The sequence below is a fragment of the Onychostoma macrolepis genome, chromosome 06, assembly GCF_012432095.1.
Source record: "Onychostoma macrolepis isolate SWU-2019 chromosome 06, ASM1243209v1, whole genome shotgun sequence".
NCBI lineage: Eukaryota > Metazoa > Chordata > Actinopteri > Cypriniformes > Cyprinidae > Onychostoma > Onychostoma macrolepis.
In genome coordinates this window covers 11,396,236-11,422,339 of record NC_081160.1, presented here as the reverse complement: position 1 = coordinate 11,422,339, position 26,104 = coordinate 11,396,236, and the positions used below count along the sequence as shown (strand labels likewise).

The following is a 26,104-nucleotide window of genomic DNA, read 5'->3' as shown; positions in this document are numbered from 1 at the left end:
TTTATTACTCATACGTTTATGAGCAAAAATGGCAGCATATTTTAAGCTGTTTCCACTATCAAGAAAAAAATGCAAGTGATCGCGCTGGCGCCTCCATGTCCTGCAAAGCGTGCTTTAGCTTCTATTCTCCACACAAACGCTTGGATATTTTATATCTATAGATTTTATTTTAGGCAATTCATGATGATTTGAGAAGGCTAAATTGATCAAACATAGGCTATGGTTGACTCACTGTCTACTGCTGGCCGCTTGGACATTTTGTACTTTAAAAAACAAAAACTTGAATTTAACAAACAAAAAATGTTCCAAACATATTTCTAAATTAACTCAAAGAACCCAAAAGAAATAGAACCACTTTTACATTAAAAACGGTACTATTTTTAATGGCTGCAACAGCAGCTGTGTAATGGGAAAGAAAGAGAGAGAGAGAGAGAGAGAGGCTCCAGTCGGACTCGGGCCAGTAATTCTGATAAGCTGTCGGACAAGGGCCGGGCAAGGGCCTGTATTTGAGGCCAGTGCCGAGCTCTACTGCGCTTATTTGGTATCAAACTCAATTTTGTACTCGCAAAGGCGGCTTTATACATGCACGTGTATCTTTTTTGATCATATTTATCAAGGGTACCAACAATTTTGACCACAAATGTATTTGCTGCAGCTCATTGATACCAGGCCACAGTTTTTCTTTATTTGATTACACTCCTTTGGCTGGTAACACTTTATTTTAAGGTGTCCATAATACAGAGTAATTACTTAATAAAGTACTTAGTAGTAGTCGTTGTACTTACATGAAACAAAATGTACTTACCATGTAACTAAGTTATGGAACAGCCTATACTTACAGTTTGAAATTTAATAGGTAGCTACTCTTACACATATGTAACAGACCGAGTCTGTTACACAGCTACTTATGCAACCAAAAGATTGTTACATATGTGTTGCAGACTTTATACAATGTAATTATTAATGTAAGTACACAGACATAAGCTACTTAAAATAAAGTGTATCAAGATTGTACTTAAGTTTACTTTATGTGTATCTATACTGTACACCTTATCCAGCTGCACCTTAGTTTGATTTAACCCACCAGTGCACAGCTTAAATACATGTAATACATTTCTAATTACATTACAATTACATAATATTACACAAACATACGCTACTTAAAATAAAGTGTATCAAGATTTAACTTAAGTGTACTTCATGTGTATCTATACTATACACCTTATCCAGCTGCACCTTAGTTTGATTTAACCCACCAGTACACAGCTTAAATACATGTAATACCTTTCTAATTACATTAAAATTACAGAATATTACACAGGCATAAGATACTTAAAATAAAGTGTATCAAGATTGTACTTAAGTGTACAAGTAGCTGTGTAACAGACTCGGCCTGTTACATATGTGTAACAGTAGCTGCTTATTACATGTACATAATTACAAACTGTAATTACAGGCTGTTCCATAACTTAGTTACATGGTAAGTACATTTTATTTCATGTAAGTACAATGGCTACTACTAAGTACTTAATTAGGTAATTACTCTGTATTATGACACCTTAAAATAAAGTGTTACCAAATGGCCTGCTTTTTCTGTAGTGATTTGTATTTTTTACATTGTGTGATCCTGAGTGTGTCCTAAAATATGGCAACCGTTATAATAGTTAAGCATGTTAATCATGGCTACTGTATCCCAAGTCCAAAAGTAAAAAAGGGTTTCAAATTAACCAGCAGAAGACAGGGGGACAAGGACCAGCTGCTCAGCATGAATGTGTGAGATGGCAGCCTGAGAGTTCAATGGAAGAAACTGAAGAAATCTTACACAAAAACAGAAAGAAACATAACAGCAATGACAAACCATCGGTCAAACTGACTCGGTCAGTGAAAGCAACATACTATCTCTAACAGAAATCCATCAATTCCTGACAACCATCATTTACTGCTGATTTGAAAAATGACTGGTGATAGCTATTAACAACCCTACTGTACAACCACTTTAAATTACTTAAAAGCTATATTCTACCAGCTGCCATTATTCACCACCCAGTTATTCAAGTTATGTTCTGAACACATTAAGGTGGGGCACTGTTACTTATTTTCTATGCAAAATGACATCCAATCATGAAGCTGGCATCAGACTCAAGTCTTACATGAGATGACCAAAGGTTTCAATCAAAGAAAAATTTGAAAGAAAGAAAGAAAGAAAGAAAGAAGAAATATATTTTATTGTTTTCTAAGTTTTATCTTTTTATTTAAGCATTTATAAACCATTTCCTCCCTGAAAACAGAATATAATCTAAAATTGTAAGAGCTACAAAAACATTTTATGACCCAGTGATGCTAACCACATTATGTGGTTTTAAGAAAACAAAATATAACTTTGCATTACAACGATCTAAAAATGTACATATATGTCACTGCCTGACATACAGTAACACAGATTCTTGCTTAGGATAAAAACTTGAGGTAATTTAAAGGGATAGTTCACCCAAAAATGAAAATTCTGTCATCATTTACTCACCCTCAAGTAGTTCCAAAACTGTATGAATGTCTTTGTTCTGCTGAACACAAAGGAAGATATTCTGAAGAATGTGGGAAACAGAGCAGTTCTGGGGCACCATTGACTTCCATAGCATTTTTTTCCCCTACTATGGAAGTCAATGGTGCCCCAAAACAGCCTGGTTACAAACTTTCTTCAAAATATCTTCCTTGTGTTCGGCAGAACAAAGAAATTCATACAGTTTTGGAACGACTTGAGGGTGAGTAAATGATGACAGAATTTTCTTGTTTGGGTGAACTATCCCTTTAATAAATGCATACTATGTGAAGCACAAACATCTGATGTTAACACATTTACTCTGGACTATAAAACTCATATGGTCCAACATCTTTGGTCCAAAAACTTGTTAAGGTAGAAAGAAAACAAAAGTTGCCATGTTCATAGTCTCAGTCTCAGCCTCAGACGTCACGCCCACCGACCGTTGGCTAAACGTCTGATGCATTTGACACACTTATCAGGAAACACTTCAGGAGTTTCAAAGTCATCATCGGATTGGTTGAATTATACAGGATTTCCGGGAGACGTGTGTGTCGCGTTCTTTAATGTTCCGCCTGGAAACAAAGATGCCGTGACGCCAAACCCCCTCACGAAGAAGAAAGCCATCGTGTTTACAACTGTGACGACGAGCGCTTATCAGGATCAACTAAATGCTGGATTTTCAAAAGTATGTGAAATATTTAAAGTTTGCGGCAGAGAATCTTTCAAATACGTCCGAGAGTTTTACACACCGGTCTGTTATTGTGGCGACATTCCCACGCCCCGAAACGTGACGCTGAACAAATCGAACTGTGATTGGTTATTTGACATGTCAGTCAAACGGCCTCATGGGCGGGCCTTGGCCAACGAAAGCTGCCATGGATTCCAGACCTTCAGCCATCAGTCTGAAGGTCTGGCTATGTGAGACTACCATGTACACCACCCGAGTTGCAAAGCAGCGGGCATATGACATAAAACTTAATTTCTTTACAGAAATGAAAACCAGGACAACATAACAGAATGTACTGCAGAAGTACTCCAGGCTACCCATTTGACAGTCAGGACTATTTCTCAAATCATCCAAGACCAGACTCCTGCAGTCCCACTCTCTGCTCTCACTCAGCATTATCAGTTTTATGAAGAGTTTCTCAAGTTACATCTCAAGTTGCCCCCAGTGACCAAACAGCGAGCAAAAGCAACAGTGTAGCGAAAAACGTCTTCAGATGTTTAGGTATTTAGGATAAAGTCCTTGGTAGGAGCCAAAGTCAGCTGGGGGAGCTCATCTTAAAGGCATATCAAAACTATGAAAACTGTCAAAACACCACATCTACACACAACAGATATTTCCATTTTCCATTTAGTCATTTAGCAGACGCTTTTATCCAAAGCGACTTACAAATGAGGACATTAGAAGTAATCAAAACCAACAAAAGAGCAACAACATGCAAGTGTTATTACAAGTCTTGGTTAGCCTAACGCAGTACACATACATTTTTTTTATTTTTTTTTTTTATGAAACAAGTAGATAGAATAGAAAAAAGAAAGCTAATGTTAGTTTTACAAGCTAGCAGTTAGAGAATAAATATGTAATTGATGGAAGGTCAAATGTGTATTTTACAACCTGGTCTCATAAAAATACGTACCTCTGTGCACAAAAAGTGCGACACCGTTTTACGTACCTTGCTGCACGTTTCGCCGCAGTTTCAAATAGAAATGTCCACTGAGTGGCGCTAAAACACAGGTTCAATATGTGAACCGTGGCACGTTTTTATTACATAGATATTGGTATGTATTGCTGTTTTTTTATTACGTTGCTTCAGATACTTATTGCGGCGGTTCAGAATTCAAATATCCGGGGACTGTCGCTAAAGGTTAATGCTCTATCCTGTTGGAAATATGCCCTACACCAAATCCAGCCCTAAACCTACCCGATAGTGTTAACAAATACAAAACTGATATAAAAACGTATTAGCTGATGCAACTGTGCCATTTGAACTTCCTTTTACGCAGATTTTAAGTGCTTTGTCGAACCGTGGTTACACATGATTCGAATCGGTGTTTCTCGTCTCCTAAGTCCGTCTCCGTACTCCGTGAGCTACCGAACAAACTTACCATCTACGAAAACCCATAGATATGAAGCTGGATGTGTGCGATGCTAACGTTCAAAAGCATCAGTTATCAAATCTCCCAGCATATTAATATTGTTTTGAAGTCATAGCATGATATTCTTCAAGTAATTGTGCGAAAATTACGCTTTATTAATCGCAACTCTGTAAATTTGTGTGAAAGTGTTTATTTATTTTGGAAACTGCAGTGATATGTACTTATTGGTACGTATTTCATGTCACGCTAAAAAGTGCACCCAGGTACGTAAATGCCATGAGACCAGGTAGGTATTTTATTAAGTAAAAACAAGACAGATAGATAAAATAAAATTAGAATAGAGAGTGCTAGAGTTTGAGGGTCAAATAAAGAATATACATATATATATATATATATATCACTAGAGTAGCCAGAAATGTTTAAGTGGGTGGGCCTACATAAAACTGGGTTGGCCAGGTGTGTAGCATATGAAAACTGCATGTCAAATTGGCAACAAAAAATACAGCACCAAGGTTCATTACACAGTACTTCTAAAGCATGCATTAACATTAGTAATTTGTTATGTTAATGTTCATTTCAAAATTGACTAATAAGACATTATTAAAATTAAAAGTTGTATCTGTTAACATTTGCCTGAGCTGGTTAACAAAGATGAATAAACACGGTAACAATTGTATTGCTAATGTTAGTTAATGCATTAACTAAGGTTAACTAAAGGAAGTTTATTAAAAAGCATTACCTCAGTGTGAAACAACGGGGCTTGATTTCATAATCAAGAGTCTCTGTCAGTTCACGCACATCGAGGACCGCAGAAATGTGCGCAGCTGCAAATTATGCAGTTTGTTGTGGCGACCAGGATCTAGCACAATGTTTATGTGTTTCTTTCCAAAAAGGACGCATCTGTTTAGTGGATCAAACATGTACCTATGCTAATATGATGTTTCAAACAAGCTTGGTTCAGAAGTTTCCGATCGATAAATCCAGCACCCTCAGGTGGTCTGTCGGGTTTCATTTGTAGACGGTCCGGAATAATTGCTAATACTTTTACTTTTTAAAAGAATTTATCTGATTTAAGTTTGCTTCACTAAGCTATTTTCAAATTTAACTTCACAAACGCGCGCATTTTACTATTATGTCCTTACGTCGTAAACATGGGTCGTAAACATAACATTGTGGGTGGGACTAACAGAAACGGACGAATCATCATTTTGACAAGCGTATGATGATATGCACCTATAGGAAGAGGGAAAACTAAGAAACGACCTGTAATTGACCATAAAAACAACCGTTTAATATTGTTAATAAATAAAGTTACAGTGAAATAAGACGTTTATTAGTATTGTTTAAAAAATGACATCCATTTGGAAAATTACAAACTTCTCATTGGGTGGGCCACAGATGAAAGTGGGTGCTCCCGTAGCTACGTGACTGATATATATACAGTATATATATATATATACTATAGGGGTGACCCCTAATAGTGGACGATTCGATGCTTCGATTCGAGGAGCCTGATTCCACTCCCAATCTCACAGTCGAATATTCGCGGGGTGTTATGATCATACCATTTTGGCTATATGGGGGTGCTCAGTGTCTGATTTCACATAGAACTACCGGTTTTCTCCCAATAAGTTAATATACAGCCTATTATGATAATGCTGTAAATAAGAATCTGAAAATAAAAAAAAAGCTTTAAATAAATATTTTAACGTGCCTGAATAAATCCAACCACCCCTATTGGGATTTAAAACTTTAACAAGACTTTGTTTTTGATCAGGTAGGATACAAGTGATTTCAAAACATTTCAGCCGGTTTATATCGTGTATATATTATTTATCTCGTATAAGATGCAGTTGGTTGAGTCGCTGCAGTAAAGCGCCTTATTGAACAGTGATTATCTCTTCAGTGCGCAGCGCGAGCAGGACAAACAACTATGCAGGGGTGCGTTTCCCAAAAACAACTATGGTCGCAAGTTCCGTCGTTACCAATAGAGTTCAATGGAACTAACGACCATAGTTAGCTAACGATGCTTTTGGGAAACGCACCCCAGAATAGTAATAACTATGACTGGGACTGTCATATACACATAACATTATAATGAGAACACTATTATAATAAAGAATTTTTTAGAGTTTAGTTCCCGTGTTTCTGCACGTTGTTGCGTCAAGTAGGTGTCCACAAAAGGATCGAGTTCAGAGCCGCGCAGACACGTTCATGCATCGTGGCGTTTTGTGCATATAGCCTATAAGTTGTTATATTAACGTTATGTTGTATAAATAATGAAGCGTATTTTATATGGTAAATGAGTTAAATCCCATTGATTAAAAACCTTCTATCAAATGATTAATTCTACTGGTCATTCAGCGCGCGCAGCTCAAAACAGAAATGCAGAACATTAATAACGTTATAATGAGAGCACTATTGTAAAAATTTTTTAATCAAAACATAAAACATTATTCACTCCGTTTGTATCTGCGAGGCGTCCATTACACATTTTCCCCGTGTGTTAACGTCAGTATGACTGTCGAATGTCTGACTTGACTCTTGGTGATGCATTTTGCCCCGCCCCCAAACATATGATTCGACTGTCAGCAAGATTCGAAAATTCCGATTCGACTATGAAAATCCTTAGTCGGGGACACCCCTAATATACTATAGTATTATATCAGAAAGAGGACATCTTTGATATCATAAAAGGATTATAAGAATTATATCTGGATACACATTTAAGAACACAATTTTTACTTCCAAAAGCATGCTTGGTCCCCGATTATTGCCACTTATGGTTATGTATATTATTTGGAGTCTAAGATCTTGAAACCCTGTTGTATTTGTTATAATTTACTGCTTCATTATATTTAATTTAATGGATGCTGCCTTAGTGGGAACTTGCTTACCCCTGCCCCTAAAGCCCACCCGTACACCTGTCTCTAACCCTAACCATATTTAACCTACTCATCAATAAACTTGTCCTTGAAGGTTCAGGAAGGGCACAACTTTTAGCTAATGGGTTTCTTTTGTAATTTTGTTTAGCTAAATAGCTAAATAGTAAGTGTAAATAGCCTTTGGCAACAAGACAGATAAGGCAGATTTTGATATTTCTGTAGTATGTCATTGCTTTGACTGTTGTTTTTGTTGTTGTTGTTTTTTGACTATGCTTTTAGAATTGAATGGATCACAATTTGTTCACATTGTCCAAGAATTCTTGAGGATCATCCAGCTGCTACTTAGCCAACATGAGACAAGCTTTCGTGTTTTTCTTGGTGAGCAATGGTTTCCACCATGAATCCCATTTTAAACCTAATGTATTTCTGATGGTAGAGTCATGTTTACTGACCTTTGCCAAGGCAAGAGAGGCCTGATCTTTGGATGTTGCTCTAGGGTTCTAGAGAGTTCCTGAATAATTCTGCATCAAACAGTTGTGTCAGTTTAACCATCAAAGCTACTCTACCACACAGTACCACAATCCACAAATAAATGTGTACAAACTGAGAAATTGGGGACAAAGATGTTTTCACAGCACTGCAGGCACAATAAATAACAGCTCCCTGCAGGCATGGCATTTAACAGATAACAGATTGTATAGAAGCCATACAAAAGGTTACAGCCTAATGTGGGAACAGGAAAATGATTAGGTGTTGTAAGTGTTTAACTTTGTGTGAATGTGCATATGGTTGTGTACTACACAGCTGTATTTGTTGTAACAAATTATCTGTCAAAGCCACCATGCAAATTAGCATTATGGTCTCCAAAAAGAGAGAAAAAATGTGTATGAGGAGAAAAACATAATGGAAAGAAACTCATACCCATTCTTTTCCATCAAGTAAAAGTAAACAGACACTAGAGTCAAAAACAACAACATCGGGGTTCACAATAATCCATATAACCACTAAAAAACCTTGTTGTAAACTTCACATGCAGCACTGCTAATGTTGGTAAAATTGTAGTAGCCTATGCTGTAATCATTAAGGGTTTCAGTCACTGAAATTCAAAATCAAATGTCACTCTTGCTAAACCTAAATAATTATCAATTCATTAAAATGAATTAAAGCTATCAAAATGTGGACTTTCAATACATGTATTAAATTTCTGCTTACCTCTAACTCCAAATAGTGCAATTTAATCAATATAAAAGTAAATTATCAAAACCAGTAGGCTAAATCATTTCAATAATTTGTCAATTAATACTTGACTAGTATTAAACATAATGTAACTAAATAATATTTGGCATATAGAGATATTTATGTATGTGCCTTCCAACAGGATAGGTTCACCCAGCTGTTTTTGCATCCATTCAAGATTTTCTCCATCTAGACATCACAGTTATTTCTTCTTCTTTTACTTTTAAAAATAACACATACTGTAACACCACATAGCAATACCTAGCAACCACCTACATCATGATGAACTCTTTTGCACAGGCAAACACTTTCCCCCCCAGAAAGTTAAATTACCCCATTCCAGGGAATAGTAAACAGTAGGCTAATAGTAGATTACTTGTGTTCTAGAGGAAAGCAGACCACTGTCGTATGGGAATTTATATTGATATGGGAATCAAACATACATAAATTCATTAAGTGCACAGAAAACACAAAAGAGCTTTATTGATTTTGGTCACCACCTGTTTTGTTCTGTATAAAAAAGTGAGAAATGGCCTACCGTACATTGTGTAATATTCCATCACAAAAGGCATTTAAAAAATAAATAAATGTATGTATGTATAACATTTTCCTATGCGCTAACAAGGCAACATGAAGGCATCATGATCACTGACAAACAGCTTTACTGAACCCACTGAAAATACACGCACCCACAATGAGCTCCATTCAAATAAACAAGCATCAGACATCAGTTTTTACATCAATCGTTTACATGTGTTTTGTGGGAAAGTGACTAAAGGTAAATTATGGCGTATTCTAGATGTATCTATTTCCCACAAAAACCTTCAGAATAATTTAAAACAAAACAAAACAAAAAAAAACAATACTCACCGCAAAGCAGCTGCATCCAAGCGCAGGTTTTGTAGACGGTGGCGGTGTTGCAGAAGAAGAAGAGCGCCATACAACCGATGCAGCTCAAAATGAGCACCATGGACAGCAGCACGAAGAAAGAGGCCGCCTTAAACGCGCCGGACGGGATGGAACTGAAGTCGGAAAATGTTCCCTGGCAAATCAGCTCCCGGTTCGAGTTACCGTCGCCCACGCAGTAATGGAACAACCCGAAGTAACCGGCGTGTGGTGTACTCACGCTGTCCCCGATCCAGTAAGGCTGGATGAAGACTACCACGTTGATGGTGGCGAAGCAGATGGTGAAGATGGCCCACAGGACACCGATGGCTCGAGAGTTACGCATATAGTTGTCATGGTAAATCTTTGAGGCTTCTTGCGAAGGTAGCATTTTTTTCTCGCTTGCTCCCAACCGTCTACTCTCCTGTGATTTGTTTCTGCTATTTCCGGCGTCTCTATCTCCCCCTATCTACCCCACCGGTACCCTCAGAAATGCGCTTCTGCCGCGAGTCCACTGACTGGAGATAAATAAAGATTTGATCTGATTTGAAGCAGTAAATTGGTATCCGTCCTTGATTTGATTTGCCAGTCTTTCTGTCACACCAGAATTGACCATGAATCAATTAAATAATTGATGGGAGGTTTGTTATGATAATGCATTCGGTAAAAAAAACCCCGTTCTGTTCCTTTCCACCTCCTTTCTAGAAAGCAGGCGAGACGACTGAAATTACATTGCAAAACAAATGTCTATGACAAAATCGACAAAACGCATTATTGCTGCTCAGTGTGTCTGGGTATAAATAGTATATCCGGTGCACCTCTCATCGGCTGTAATGCTGTCAAGATCTCAATGATGGATCTTCCGCAGACGAGCGAGAGCAGATGTAACGAAATCTGGAACATCAGCGAGAGGCGTCGCACATTGTTGTAATGATAACCTGTATGTGTCCGTCGACAAAAACATCTGAATTTCATTCAGGAGGGCAATCCGTTTAGCAGTTTAGGTATTTGTCTTTCCTTTCCAAGCCACCGCGTCTCCGTTGTCCTGTTAGGCTATTTCTTCTTTGCGCGCACACGCTTTTGGTGATGTTCAGAGCTGCCGGTGAATGCGCGTACACGATTTTGGATATTGCAGAAATTTCAATAATTACACGCCCCTTTATCATGAGTCAATACAAAGTAGTAACTGTAATTGTTTTCATACGCTTTACAGAGCTCGTTTATATCTGTATAGCTCTTTTTATTTTAGCATAATCTACGCTAGAAGACATGCCAGGAACTGATGTTATCAGCGATCGGTGGCAAAAACCAAAAGCGTGACTTATCTTTTTATTCATAATTGCATTCGGTGCTTTCAGCATCAAATCTTACCAATTTTTGTCTTTATATTTTAACCACAAATTACAAATTTGTTCCCTAATGAAATGTAATACTGTGTTTTATCATTTCTTTGCACAACACATTTTTTCAGATAGAATAAATGCCTGTAGATGATTCTAGTTTATTTTTGCAATCACTTGATCTAACTTTTGAATCAATGCACCCAAGAAATTCTTATTAGGTCAATAGATTGATATTCTATTCAAGCTTTCAATGATGCTGATTTTTCTTTTTAAGTCCTTTTTATACGTCTGGACATTTGCCAGTGTTTTATCAAAAGAAAAATGACGTGATTAATTATTTTTTCAAACTCGGACTCATTGGCCTTGGCTCATTTTCTTTAAAGAACATAGGCTATCAGAACAAATTTCCAATGACCACTCACTGTACACCCCCATACACATTTATATTACATACAGGATATTCAGGTCCACTGGAACCGAGGCTAATAAAAAAGTGGAAATTTTAGGTCCTGTGTACCTTCACTCTGTACTCCTGTTGTCTGGGCCTGCTATTATAGGATATATACTGTATGTGTGTTTCTATGTGTGTGTGCGTGTGAGAGAGAGAGAGTCAAGAGTGTGAATTTTGTGTTTCTGCCCTTTAATTCATAAATGTGATCTAACAAAGGTAAAGGGCAAATTTTGACCATATATGCTGTTTAGTATTTATATAAACATGTGTTGAGTATTTTAACATATAATTTTTGATTGTGTTGAACTAAAAACCCAAAACTGCAACGTGTCCACCAGACCCACGAACACTGGCTGAGTAACAAAAATATGAACACCACACAAGGGTTAATTTGACAGGGCAGCATGAAGAGAGACAGGAAGCAATAGGAACAGTAGTATTGAGAAAGGACTGTTAGTCTGTCTTTCTCAAAAGAGCTGCTGCCTGATGACTACTCCTGTAGGGATTCTCAGAGATGGGAACAAATGCAATAAAAAAAAGTACACTAATAGATTCAAATACAAAATATTGGTGCAAGAAATGTATTTAAAATAAAAGTAATTTATCATTTGAAAATACAAAAATTGAATAAGTAGTCTAATAAATAATCTAATAAGTAGATGCCTTTTTCTGGAACAATACATGCAACATAGTAAACTATTTTGCTAGATTTTTACAAACAACCATATGAAGATGTAAAGAGAACGATTGTAACGATTGACATTACAGTAGCGCAAGAGTTCATATTTAGTATAAGAGAAAGAGAAGTCCTTTCTCCTCCTTAAACGACTTATATTCTCCTTACACACTACAATCCTTTCAACACAGTTGCAGTCCAGTTGTGTTTAGCAACACAAACTTATCCAAAAACACAGTCCTCACTGTATTAATTATTTTATTTATGTTTTTAACCATGCTTTTATTTTATTTATATTTTAAAAAATTTTATTCAGTATTTTTCAGTATTTATTCAACAGCAGTTAGTAATTTTTTCTTTACTGACATTAAGGACATATGCAGATATGTGACCCTGGACCACAAAACCAGTCTTAAGTGTCAGTTTTTCAAAATTGAGATTTCCACATTCAGCTGAATAAATAAGCTTTCCATTGATGTATGGTTTGTTAGGATCAGACAATATTTGGCCAAGATACAACTATTTGAAAATCTGGAATTTGAGGGTGCAAAAAAATCTAAATATTGAGAAAATCGCCTTTAAAGTTGTCCAAATGAAGTTCTTAGCATTGCATATTACTAATCAAAAATGAAGTTTTTATATATTTACAGTAGGGAATTTACAAAATATCTTCATGGAATATGATCTTTATTTAATATTCTAATGATTTTTGGCATAAAAGAAAAATCGATAATTTGACCCATATTGTTGGCTATTGCTACAAATATACCCCAGCGACTTAAGATTGGTTTTGTGGTCCAGTATGGAAGTTTTTTAAAGCTCCGCCCACGCTAGTTGATTGGCACTCGTCATTTGCATTTGATTTATCAATGGCCGTTTTCGTTTTCCGTTTGAGCAAACAATCTTGAGCATTTGATTTGCCGTTTGCGATGTTGGTTTGAGCATTTGATTTATAGTTTGAACATTTTATTTATCATTTAATTATGACAGGTTTATACTGAGTTGATCATGAAAATTAAATATCAAATACATTTGAGCATTTGATTTCTCATTTGAGAAGCCATTTTGATAGTTTGATTTATCATTTGATAGTTTGAGCATTTGATTTATCATTTGAGTAGTTGTTTTGAGAGTTTGATTTATTATTTGATCTTTTCAGGCATTTGAATTTTGTTAGGAAAAAACTTCCATAGTCCAGGGTCACATATATCAAATTTAAAGCTTATCTGAAAATGAAAATTCTGTTATCATTTATTCATTACCCTCATATTGTTCCACACCCAACTGTTCTTCATCTTCTAAACACAAATGAAGATTTAATACTGTCATCATTTTTATCCATCTATTAAAAGTCTACTCAACCACATTTCGAAGTTCAAACACATTGCAAAATTAATCAATGAACTGAGCGGTTTGTTTAACCCACATATTCTGAAGGTTCACAATCGGTTTATCTGAACAGATTTAATTTAGACTTTTAATTCACACTATGTTAAGACTATTTTCTGTCAAGCAAATACAAATTATGTTCAAAAGTAATTTAAACACATATTTTACATTGAATTAAAATGCTGCCCATCAGATGTCATGAGTGATAACATGGGTTTACCAGGGGATCTCCAACAAGATGCCATTGAACTATACCATCTGCTGGAGATCAGCTCCCTGGGACAACTAAAAATAAAAAATCTACAACTTGCAAAGAACCCAAATTTATAATCAGGATGAGTCAATTCTGTCGAAATTCAGGGCCAGTCTGCAGATTTTGGGCAGCTGAAGTAGAAAGATTTCACAGGAAATTGCGTAGTATATAATGGGGCACAGACTCAGATTTTTATTATTTTTTTGTATCAGACTGACTCCATCATGGAACGAGAATGGGTCAGCATGATAATTGCCTGCATCATTGTTTGTGGAACCACCAACAGCCGCTTATACCCCATGCCAGTCTAGTCCCAGCAGAAGTGGCACTGGAAGAACTTGAAGTAACCTTTCCTCCATAGACCAGGAACAAGGCACTTCAGAGAAGGGCTTCGGCAGAAAGAACATACCTGGTATTTCTGTGTATGCAGGTCACAGGGATCAATTAGAAGTGATGGCTGGGAGAGTCTGATGGCACTGCTGAAGTCTAACAGGTTGGGCGAAGTGGAATGATGTATAGTACATCCTGCTAGCCAGACTTGGATATCGGTCAGGTTGTATGCTACAACCTTTCAAAGTGAACACCATTTGACCATGTACACAAACATAGGTGGTCAATGCATTAAGAGCTACAACTATGCTTATTAATTAATTAATTAAATTTCCATTCGCATGTGGGCTCTATGCATATAGAGTTTGCAAGGTTAGAAATACTGGACTGCGCATACACTAGTGCAGTGGTTCTCAAACCTCTCCATGAAGTACCCGCAACACTACATATTTTGTATGTCTCCCTATATCTGACCCACTTCAGGTCTTGCAGTCTCCACTAATGAGCTGACGAGTTGAATCAGGTGTGATAGATGAGGGAGACATACAAAATGTGCAGGGCTGGGGGTACTCCAGGACAGGTTTGAGAACCAAACCTGGATGCATAAAAACCAAAGTATACTTGGGCTTTACCCTTTCACTCAACCATTTCTGCCTGCATTCTTCACCAATTGTGGCAAGAGAAATGAGGCATGATACCCGGATTATTAAACAAATGAGGCTGAATGAGTGAATGAGGGTGTGGGGCTGACTTGGTGACCTCTCCTGGCCTGGAAGTGGGGATCATGATGTGTAAATCTAAAAACTGGCTTGGAGAGATTAGGCTGGCAATTTAGTTTTCAGAGGTTGTTTTATTTCTTTCTGTGAACATCAAAGACAGTACATCTGTGAGTTCTTGGAGACAATGCTCATCTGTTTCTTGGTTAATCTGCTGCTCTTTCACGCTTTATCCATGTACATCTTTTCTTATTCTCTCATCTATCCTTCTACATCACTCTACTGGTCTTGCTTTATCCCTCTATCATTCTACCACTCACACTCCATAGGTCCATCACTTTATCCGTCAATGTTTATTCAAAAACAAATTCAGAAAATATGATGTACCTTGTCTCCTAAGGTTTATTATTATCCTTCTCCCCACTCCTATCACATACTTGGGTTAAAACCACCTATCGAATAAGCCCACCTTGTGGACTAATATGGATTAGTTTTAGTTTTTGAAATTTTTCAGCATCCATTCTGCAATAACCAAACATAAATAGTAAGTCTAAACATTTGTTCTAGATGTTTCTTTAATTTTGTTATATTCCCTCCAGCTTGTTCTTGTGGCTTATGAAGCTGAAGTGTGTAATTTCTGTGGTGACAGTGACACCCAAGAAAACCCCACGCATTAAGCAAAAACCCTTTGATTACAACACTTAAAGCTTTCTCACACGCTTTAATGAGTATAATGAATATAAGCTGTAATGAATATAATATAATGAATATAAGAACATAAAAAACAATTTTCTTGCCTGGCAGAAAACAAAAAAAAAAAATTGGCTATGGAATCAAGTAAGGAAGAAAAATATTCAGAGTGTCTTAAGAATTAATTGGAGTTGGCAAAGTTGGCATGATTCAGCAAACAGCAGTCAAGCAAACTTCTCAGTCTCTCTCTCTCTCTCACACACACACACACACACACACACACACATACATACGCTCTGACCAGATGTCCACACATCAACCTGTTCAGTAAAACAATGACCGAGGCTGAGCATATGCAGTTTAGTTCAGGATTAGATATCCTAAATGTTCTTTTACAGTGCTCTCTATTACAGTTCTGGCCTGGGTCTTCTACAGCAACAGCTGGACACTCCTAACAGAATTCATTTTGTGCATTTTTTTACTGCAGTAAACTACCTGCAATTTATGTACTGTATGTACCATGTTAATATGAAGGAATTTTTCTTTATTGATTTAAAAAAAAATTTTTTTGGACCTGTGTTTTTAATTGCACATTTCTTTGTATTGTGTTTTAAGGTTTAAAGGAAATGTCAGTAAAGGTACTGGTTATTTTCTGGCAGGACATTATTCATTTTTCAATGCATTTATTTTTAATCACTATAGAGTGAAAGAAATAAAGTTGTTTATTTTTATTTTTTTTACATTGACTTTGACCGAAGGTTTATTCCAAAGCAAATGTACACCTGAAACTTGCCATACAAGTTGAGATATTTCCGAAAAAACACATAGACCATTCCACTTTAAAAATGTGTACAATATTATTAATTACCAAAAAAGACAGAATTACTGACTATGCTACTGCATTGATCCTCACTCTTTAAAATCTTTTGACACTATAAAAACAACTACAACAAATGCAAAACAAAAAAACAAAAAACAAAACATTGCACTTAAGTAAATATATAACACTAAATAAGTAATTATAAGTAGGCCTAGCTATAATATAAAAACAATGACCTTTGTCTTTTTTGTGGAAAGTCTGTCATACCATAGTTGTTTACTTCTACATATGATGGCAGAACCATGCAACAGTTTCACTAGACCTACAATTACATACATTTGTTAATTTGAAAATCTATTGTACCAGCTGCTGATATTTCAATTATTAACCAGTAAACATAAGACAAATTCCAGAATTTCACACTCAAAGAAGTCAGCTGAAATGTAAATATATCTGTACTAAGAAACAATTATTTGATATTTTGAATTAAATATATGAATATATATGCACACACAAACTATAAAAATTTACTTTTGTCAATACTACAAATACGTGTTCCAAGCAGGACTACCAGGACAAATTTGGTGACCTAGGCAAGATTTTAGCTGGTGCCCCTTGCATCCACCTCTCATCATTCACACAGAAACTGCATAGCTTTATGACATAATGTGAATTATACATATAATAAAAATAAGAATATTGCAATAAAAAAAAGACATTATGTAACGGTTAGTGGCTGTAGATAAGTGCACAACGCAGGAGATATCCCAAAATAAACAGTCTTTAATGTAAACTTAAACTCAGGAGACAGGAGAATCACTAGGAGAACGTACAACCACAAACACATTAACTTAAGATAATACAGGACCAAGGAACTTAGGAGAACATAGGGCTTAAATAATAGGAAACCAACGAGATAATTAACCAGACACAGGTGGAACAGAATGAACTAATCAGGGAACACAGGAACATGACCAAATAAGAAAAAACAGGAAACTAAACAGGAACATACACTTGACACATTAACTACCTAGAGCTGCTGCAATATTTTATTCAAATTTTATTCTTATTTATTCTACATTACATTGTAAAATTGCAATACTAATTCCTTAATTTCTAACATTCATAAATTTGGGGATTCACCAATCTTTATTTTTCATGGCCAATTCCAATTTAGGCTTGGGCGGTAATACGGTAATATGGTATACCGCGGGATCTAAAAATAGCAACGGTATCAGTTTCAATACCGTTATACCGTCATAAAAAACAATGCACTTATATAGGAGACGAGGATATATATTAAATATAATTTATTTAATGCCTAAAAATGCGTATGCTTGGTTGTCATCACGTGACAGCGTGGAGGAGAAAGAGAGAGAGGGGGAAAGATGGCGAGTCGCGCACCAAGTGACCTGGTCTCGAAAAGAACACAACTTCTGCAGTTTGGCAGTATTTCGGTTTCGACCGAACGAGAAGGGAGAGGCGGTAACACGGACGAGGCAATTTGCAAATTGTGCAACAAAAGGTGACCGCGAGAGATGGAAATACCTCGAACCTAAGGTCGCATATACGAAACCACCATCCACTCACACTGCTGCGAGGATGGACCCGAGTTCACTCAGTGCAACCATGATCTCACAGAATTCCGTGTAATGTTCACGGACTTAATTAACCTCCGAATCTGTGGTGGCATCACGGAATCGCCGAAAATTCCGTGATGGGCTCACAGAAAAAATTCTGTGATGGACTCACAGAAGTGATACCAATGTAAGTCAGTGACAGGCATCAGCCGTGCTCCACGCACGGAAACCCTTAGCATCAACATGCCGACGCGATACTGGGAAATTTATCGTCATCATTATTGTTCAGAACTGGGTAGGTTTAGGGTAGGGGTGGGGTCAGGTACTCCGGTGAAAGTATAACTGCATCGGAGTCACTCTTTTTACGTGGTACGATGCAGCGCTGGTGTTGAACCAGTGAATCCGCATGGACCACGGCTGGTGCCTTCTGTGAGCCCATCACGGAATTTTCGGCGATTCCGTGATGCCACCACAGATTCGGAGGTTAATTAAGTCCGTGAACATTACACGGAATTCTGTGAGATCAGGTTGGTGCAACAGTTTCAACGCCTCCCGATGCAGGACCAACAACATCTAGGTCCACCGACAGCCGCTTTGCAATACTTTTTATAATATGGATGTTTATGTTAATTTAATTCTGTTTGACTGTTGTATTTGCACTTTTTTCTAAACTGCTATTTGTTGCTAATAAAAGTTGTTAATATTGTTGTGCATGTTATTGTTTCAGTATTAGTGTTTGGTATTCAGTTTCTGAACGGTTTAGGCAGAAGCCAACAGTTTGGTGACACTGTCTGAGCCTTATGTCATAATTTTTTTTATTATTCACGGTAATACCATATACCGAGGTAAAATAGGGAGGAGGTTTGACCGTATCAAAATTTGGAAACCGCCCAAGCCTATTCCAATTACCAATTTTTTACAAGCAAACAGGCATATTTTATTTTTTTTAAGCAAGAGACAAGAAAAAATGTAAACACGAGTACATGAAGAGGTTTATTTGCTCTATTGCAGGCCCAACTGTAGCCATTTTTTTTTAAATTAAAGGCAACCAACCACTTCATTTAAATCAGGATCCAAACAAAGAAAAACAAGAACAGTTTTGATTTAAATTAGATTGCATAATTTCATAATTTGAAACAAAAACACAATGGTCTGACTTTAGCTTTGTGAAACAATGCTATATGAAACATATCTGCACAAACAAAAACAGCAGACTGGCTGAATGCGAGCTCAAATTCACTGTGACGGTAGGTGGCACTATGGAACAGCAGTGATAAGGCACTTCCTCGGTTACCGCTGTAAACACTAATTTAATATGCATTATACGGAGGTAAGATAAAAAGAAAATACCATCTGAACTTTTAAGACAGTGAGAGATACATTCATACTGTCATGGATCCAGCCATTCTGTCAGCGCCAGACCCTACAGCTCCACCTCTTCGTTCCAATTCAGTATTGATTCCCTACACCTGTCTCTGATTAACTGATCCACTTATAAACCCACACTCACAGGCACCTAACCATCTGGTCTCGTCTCTCGCTTGTGTGCAAGGCTTACCTGACATACTGTCATGCCGTACAGGCTAGCTAACTCCCCCTTTGTATTAAAGGCCTTCGTAAAAGAGGTTTTCTGGGAGTACCTGCATCATTTTGTGATCATTTACACTGACAACATACTGATCTCCTCCACATTGTGTAGATCCTCCAGAAACTGAAGGAGAATCACCTGTAACTTAAACTGGAAAAATGTGAATTTCACCATTCCTCTATTCAGTTCCTGGGCTACATCATCGATGCCAAGGGTATACAAATGGACCAGAAGAAAGTGGACGCAGTTCGTCAGTGGCCCATTGCCACTTCCATTAAGGAACTCCAATGATTTCTTGGCTTCGCTAATTTCTATCTCCGCTTTTTTGCCAACTTTAGCACCTTATCTCCTTTCACCTCCCTTCTGTGCCTAAGTCTCTGTCCTGGTCACCAGCAGCATCAGAACCCTCGTCAGGCCAGATGGGCATTGTTCTTCATCCAGTTTAACTTCACTGTGACCTGTCGCCCAGGAACAAAAAAATCAAAAAGCTGATGCACTTTCCCGAATCCATGCCCCTGACTAATCCAACTGTCTACCAGAGCCCATTCTCCCTGCAGCCGTCATCGTCAGTCCCATCCAATGGACCCTAGATGACCAAAGGCTACCCTCGCCAAACCTGCTCCGCTGGGAAGTCCTGACTCCTTCACCTGTATTCTTGTGGTCATAGACCGTTTCTCAAAGGCCTATCACCTTATTCCACTAAAAGGACTGCCCTCTGCCTTGGAAACTGCAGAAGCCCTATTTAATCATTTGTTCCGAAACTACGGTTTACCCGAAGACTTTTTTTTTTTCCTGACCGTGGATCTCAGTTTGTTTCCAGAGGTTGGAAGGCTTTCTTCTGCCTCCTATGCATCAGTGAGTTTAACATCCGGCTACCACTCCCCGTCGAAAAAGCAGATGGAGAGGAATATACAAGAGACTGGATGCTTCCTGAGACTGTATTGCTATGGCCACCAACACAACTGGAACAGGTATCTTCCCTGGGCTGAGTACACTCAAAACTCTCTTCACTAGTCCACCACAGGCCTAACACCCTTTCAATGCTTACTCGGCTTCCAGCCACCCCTCTTTCCCCTGGAACCGTCAGAAGTGCCAGTAGTCAACCACTGGTTCCAGGAGAGCTAGAGGGTCTGGGACTCAGCACACGTCTATCTGCAAAGGGCAGTTAAGAGGCACAAGAGCCAGGCTGACATTTGCAATACAGTAACAACTACCTATCTCCCTGGTCTGAAGGTCTGGCTGAAGCTGAGTCCCAGATACATTGAACCATTCAATACAGATCAATCCCATCACTTACCATCTGAAACTACCCTCACATTTCAGAATTGTTCCTATATGTGTCTCTGCTAAAACCTCACCAGTTTTCTCTTCTCCCACAGGGTCTGACACAGCTGAGGTGCCTCCTCCAATTGAGCTAGACCGGGATCCCATCTACACGGTATGCTCTGTCCTCAACTCACAGCAATGTGGTGGCTCACTCGTATGCCTTATTGACTGGGAAGGTTACAGCCCTGAAGAAAGATCTACCGCGTGATGATGTTCTAGACCCTACCCTACCATGCTAATCATCAGGGGCGGACTTGATTTGGGGGCCCTAAGCAAATTTCAGGTATGGGGCCCCAACACAATAACTATAATGCTCTTTTATGCGTAACCCTTATTTTGCTCGCTAGCTCTCTCTCATTATAGCTATAATTATTATTTAATGTAACTATCACCCCTTCACAACTTAAGTAGCCTAAATAATTAGTCAACCTGATGCTGTTCCTGAAGCCATATTAAGCTACCTTAATAATAAAAGCTCTCTGCACAATGAATCTCTTATTTACATCTTATCTACACGGTATTATATAATGAGAGGATTCACAAGCTTGCAGAACTCCGCACTAGGCTTGCTGCGATAGACGGTGTTGGCGGTGATACCATGTTAAGCCGCAACACCAGTTACGTCACTTGCCCACCGCGGCACCGTCCCCCACCGTCGTTTTGATTTTTTTTATAGTAATAAAAAATAGCTGATTTTTATTTTATTTAAACTGTGTATTTTATTTGATTTTTTCCTCCATTATTTTACATCAAGGTGTGTATGCTGTCCGTGCCTCCAAACTTTCTTATTGGTTTTGCTAATAAATGTTCTATGTTTCATAATTATTTGTTCCTCATTCTTTACTGATTTTTAGTTTTGTATATGTATTTAACCCTTGTGCGTTCTTCGGGGTCTTTTTGACCCGCAAATGAAGTTTGCTAAATTTAAAAAAAATGTTCTCTTTTTCCAAATGGCATGAGACTTTGTACGGTCGTCAACACTTTCTAGATCTACAAATAAAAAATAAAATTGGAATGATTTCTTGATTTTATGTTAGTGTGAAAAAAAAAAGTTACACTTATGGTCTTTGGGGTCTCTAGAGACCCCAGGCAACAAAATGTAATTTTTTAACAAAATATATATTTTTTTAAAACAAATGTAATTTTACTCTGTTTATTAATGTTTTTACTCCACATTTGTGTAGTTTTTGGAAGACTTATGATATATTGTAAATTTATATAAATAAATTAAAATACATTTTTATATAGGTTTTTATACAAAAAACAGCTTTTTATGTAAAATTCACTTCATAAAAGACCCACATTTCTAACTTTCATTCATGGGGATAACATGGATCATTTCACATGGTTTAGTGTAAAACTTTTGCCCATATTTCCATATTTTGGAAATTACAGTTTCAAAAGTAAAAATTATCATTTTTACCACTAGATGGCTGCAGAGCTCCACTATTTACTATTTGCTATTTGACCAACTGAAAGATATCTTTTCACAAGTTTTTTTCAGTTGGATTCATATCTACATATTGTGAAATCACAATTAAAACAATAAAAATGATTTTTGTCAAAGTTTTGCATTTTTAGAACTGAAAAAAAAAATCTAATTTTCAATAATGTTACATTAAGATTTGAATCAAACCTCAACAAGATGTTACAAAGAGAAAGGCTGGAGTCTTTAGAGTTTATCATTTATTTCAATCATCTGTTTTTCATATAATTTTAAGTGTGAACCTGTGAAAAGATATCTTTCAGTTGGTCAAATAGCAAATAGTAAATAGTGGAGCTCTGCAGCCATCTAGTGGTAAAAATGATAATTTTTACTTTTGAAACTGCAATTTCCAAAATATGGACAAAAATTTTACACTAAACCATGTCAAATGATCCATGTTATCCCCATGAATGAAAGTTAGAAATGTGGGTCTTTATTAAGTGAAATTTACATAAAAGCTGTTTTTGTGTAAAAACCTATATAAAAAATATTTTTTAATTTATTTATATAAATTTAAAAAAATATCATAAATCCTCCAAAAACTACACAAATGTGGAGTAAAAACATGAATAAACAGAGTAAAATTACACTGGTTTAAAAAAACCCCAACTATTTTGCTACAAAATTACATTTTGTTGCCTGGGGTCTCCAGAGACCCCAAAGACCATAAGTGCACAACCCAAAATGAAGACCGCACAAGGGTTAAACTTTGTGTAAGTTATTTGTTATTTTATATCAGGCATAGGCTAGCCTATAGCATGGTGTATTTTTATTCGTTTTGTTAATAAAAGTTCTATGTTCTACGTTGTATTCTGTCATTTTGTAAATGATGCCGAATTGCCGCTTATTTAAAAGTGAAAGTAAAATGCGTACGGTGCTTTTATAAGCTATTTAAGCAAAGGAAAGAGAGGGAAAGAGGGAAAACTCAAACAAACTACAAGCAAACAACTGCTTGACGCTGAATTGCCGCTAATTTGATAGTGAAAGTAAAATGCGCACGGCGCTTACAGGCTATTTAAAACCGAAGGAAATCGTGGGAAAGAGGGAAAACTCAAACGACCCCCCACCACGGTGATACCGGTATTACCGGTGTTGTCACATGTCGATGAACCGGTGGGATAATTTCCTCTCCGTCACAATTACGCCGCACCTGACAAGAACTCGCCATTTTGAGTGGTGAGTGAACATTTGATGCTCTCCATAACACAAATACATACTGGTGCATTTGCCAAATATGTCTGACGAATATCAGATGGGCCCCCTGATTCCCCGGGGCCCTAAGTAGTCGCTTACCTGGCCTATTGGTTAAGTCCGCCCCTGCTAATCATCCAAATCATCCTGCGCCCGGAGGGAGAGGCCATCCTTGTCGTCACCATCAAGTCTTCTGAAGCTGCCTGTGGAGGGAGTGGGGGTTCTGTCATGGATCCAGCCATCCCCTCAGACCCTACAGCTCCACTTCTCCATTCCAATTCACCTGAGTATTGATTGCCTGCACCTGTCTTTGATTAATAAGGACCCACTTATAAACCCACATTCACAGGCACCTAACCATCTGGTCTTGTCTCTCGCTTATGTGCAAGGCTGTATCCGAAATCGCCCCCCTATACCCACATTCACTATTCCTTACATTAGTCCACTCATACAGTTCACTTGAAGGAGTGAATGAAAACGAGTGAGTCAATTCGGACCGTGCATTGTTTGCTTGCTGTTTAATAATCATTTGAAATGGGCAGCTCCAGTAGTAAGATTGAAGGATTATCTTGAACTCTGTTATGGAAATTATGTATAAACCCTAATAGTCAATTTACAATTCATTTGTACCTGTGTTGTATTACACTGTGGACGAGTGCTTCTAAAATGAATGAATGGATGATTCAGCTGCGGGCGCCATCATGGGCTGTATGCTTGTTGCAAGCAAACACAGTACCCGCTTCACTCTGATGTGTCACTGGTATAGTTTAAAATGGGGAAAATGCAAAGCTCAATATGGCCAGTCTATCGAAGGAAGTCCCACCTTCTGAATAAAAGGCCATTTGCTAATCGGTAAAGCCATCGCGTCACTACAGCTGTCGTTAGAAATCCAGGTTGCTATAGGCCGTTTCTTAAACGGAAGGCTGCATCCTCCGGAGGTTGCATTTGTAGGCTGCATACATCATCCAGCCTGGTTTATTTCAGTTAACCGAGCATTACATTCGCGAGTCATAAGCATATTACAACAATTTAGGCTTAACTAAGAATAATGGTCAAATTTATAACTGTTAATATTCTAAAATAAGATCTTCTTTATGATGTATGCAGCCTACAAATGCGACCTCCGGAGGATGCAGCCTTCCGTTTGAGAAACGGCCATAGAAACAGTCTGAGATGTGCGCTTAGGACTGCGCATGCACACTGGCTGGTCTAGACTGAGAAATACGCTTTTTTTAACACTATTTGAGCAAAAGAAACAACATTTATGAGACAGTTGTCAGATTTCATTGGTGATTTCATATTATGAAATTTAATCATAAGCTTGGTGAACAGTTTTGGAGAATTTGATGTTTCCCCATTCAAAAAGATAGGAGCTATACTTGTTTGCGTTATGGCTAGAAGGGATACAGCTACAGCCAGACTGTCCTACTGGGTATGCGCACATCAATATTGCGTCATTTTTGTCACGTTGAACAACAATTAATTACTCTATTTGCATTATTGTAAGCTTAGGTTTAGGGTTGGGGTAGGTCTAGATGTAAATAAAACACTATCTAATAGGTAGCAAATTTATTTTATTGTTGTTTTCCAATAGCTGTAACCCTTCTAGCCACAACTGTTGCATGCCTGAGAGGCATTTCAAAGATAGTCAATACCACAATGAGGTAAATAAATAAATAAATAAATAATAAAATGTACAACAGAAGTGTCACACAAAAGGCCTATTTCTCTCAAATACTGTTCACAAATCTGTCTAAATCTGTGTTAGTGAGCACTTCTCCTTTGCCGAGATAATCCATCCACCTCACAGGTGTGGCATATCAAGACGCTGATTAGACAGCATGATTAGGTACAGGTGTGCCTTAGGCTGGCCACAATAAAAGGCCACTCTAAAATGTGCAGTTTTATCACACAGCACAATGCCACAGATGTCGCAAGTTTTGAGGGAGCATGCAATTGGCATGCTGACTGCAGGAATGTCCACCAGAGCTGTTGTCCTTGAATTGAATGTTCATTTCTCTACCATAAGCCGTCTCCAAAGGTGTTTCAGAGAATTTGGCTGTACATCCAACCGGCCTCACAACCGCAGACCATGTGTAACCACACCAGCCCAGGACCTCCACATCCAACATCTTCACCTCCAAGATCGTCTGAGACCAGCTGCTGCAACAATCAGTTTGCATAACCAAAGAATTTCTGCACAAACTGTCAGAAACCATCTCAGGGAAGCTCATCTACATGCTCGTCGTCCTCATTGGGGTCTCGATCTGACTGCAGTTCGTCGTCGTAACCGACTTGAGTGGGCAAATGCTCACATTCGATGGCGTCTGGCAGTTTGGAGAGGTGTTCTCTTCACGGATGAATCCTGGTTTTCACTGTACAGGGCAGATGGCAGACAGCGTGTATGGCGTCGTGTGGGTGAGCGGTTTTCTGATGTCAGCGTTGTGGATCGAGTGGCCCATGGTGGCAGTGGGGTTATGGTATGGGCAGGCGTATGTTATGGACAATGAACACAGGTGCTTTTTGTTGATGGCATTTTGAATGCACAGAGATACCGTGATGAGATCCTGAGGCCCATTGTTGTGCCATTCATCCACGACCATCACCTCATGTTGCGGCA

At 37.8% G+C, this 26,104-nt stretch overlaps 1 protein-coding gene across 4 annotated transcripts in view; it reads right to left on the bottom strand.

Annotated features, from left to right (window-relative positions):
* Nucleotides 1-26,104, bottom strand: part of lhfpl4a (LHFPL tetraspan subfamily member 4a) — an 83,679-nt gene that overhangs the window by 34,298 nt on the left and 23,277 nt on the right. For 3 of the 4 annotated variants that reach the window (XM_058779395.1, XM_058779396.1, XM_058779397.1), the window contains exon 1: nucleotides 9,631-11,910. The exons of the other annotated variant lie outside the window; for it this stretch is intronic. In XM_058779395.1, the coding sequence (XP_058635378.1) occupies nucleotides 9,631-10,036 (406 nt within the window). In that variant the 5' untranslated portion in view covers nucleotides 10,037-11,910. Of the gene's footprint in view, nucleotides 1-9,630; nucleotides 11,911-26,104 lie in introns of those variants that run through there. 4 annotated transcript variants of the gene reach the window in all.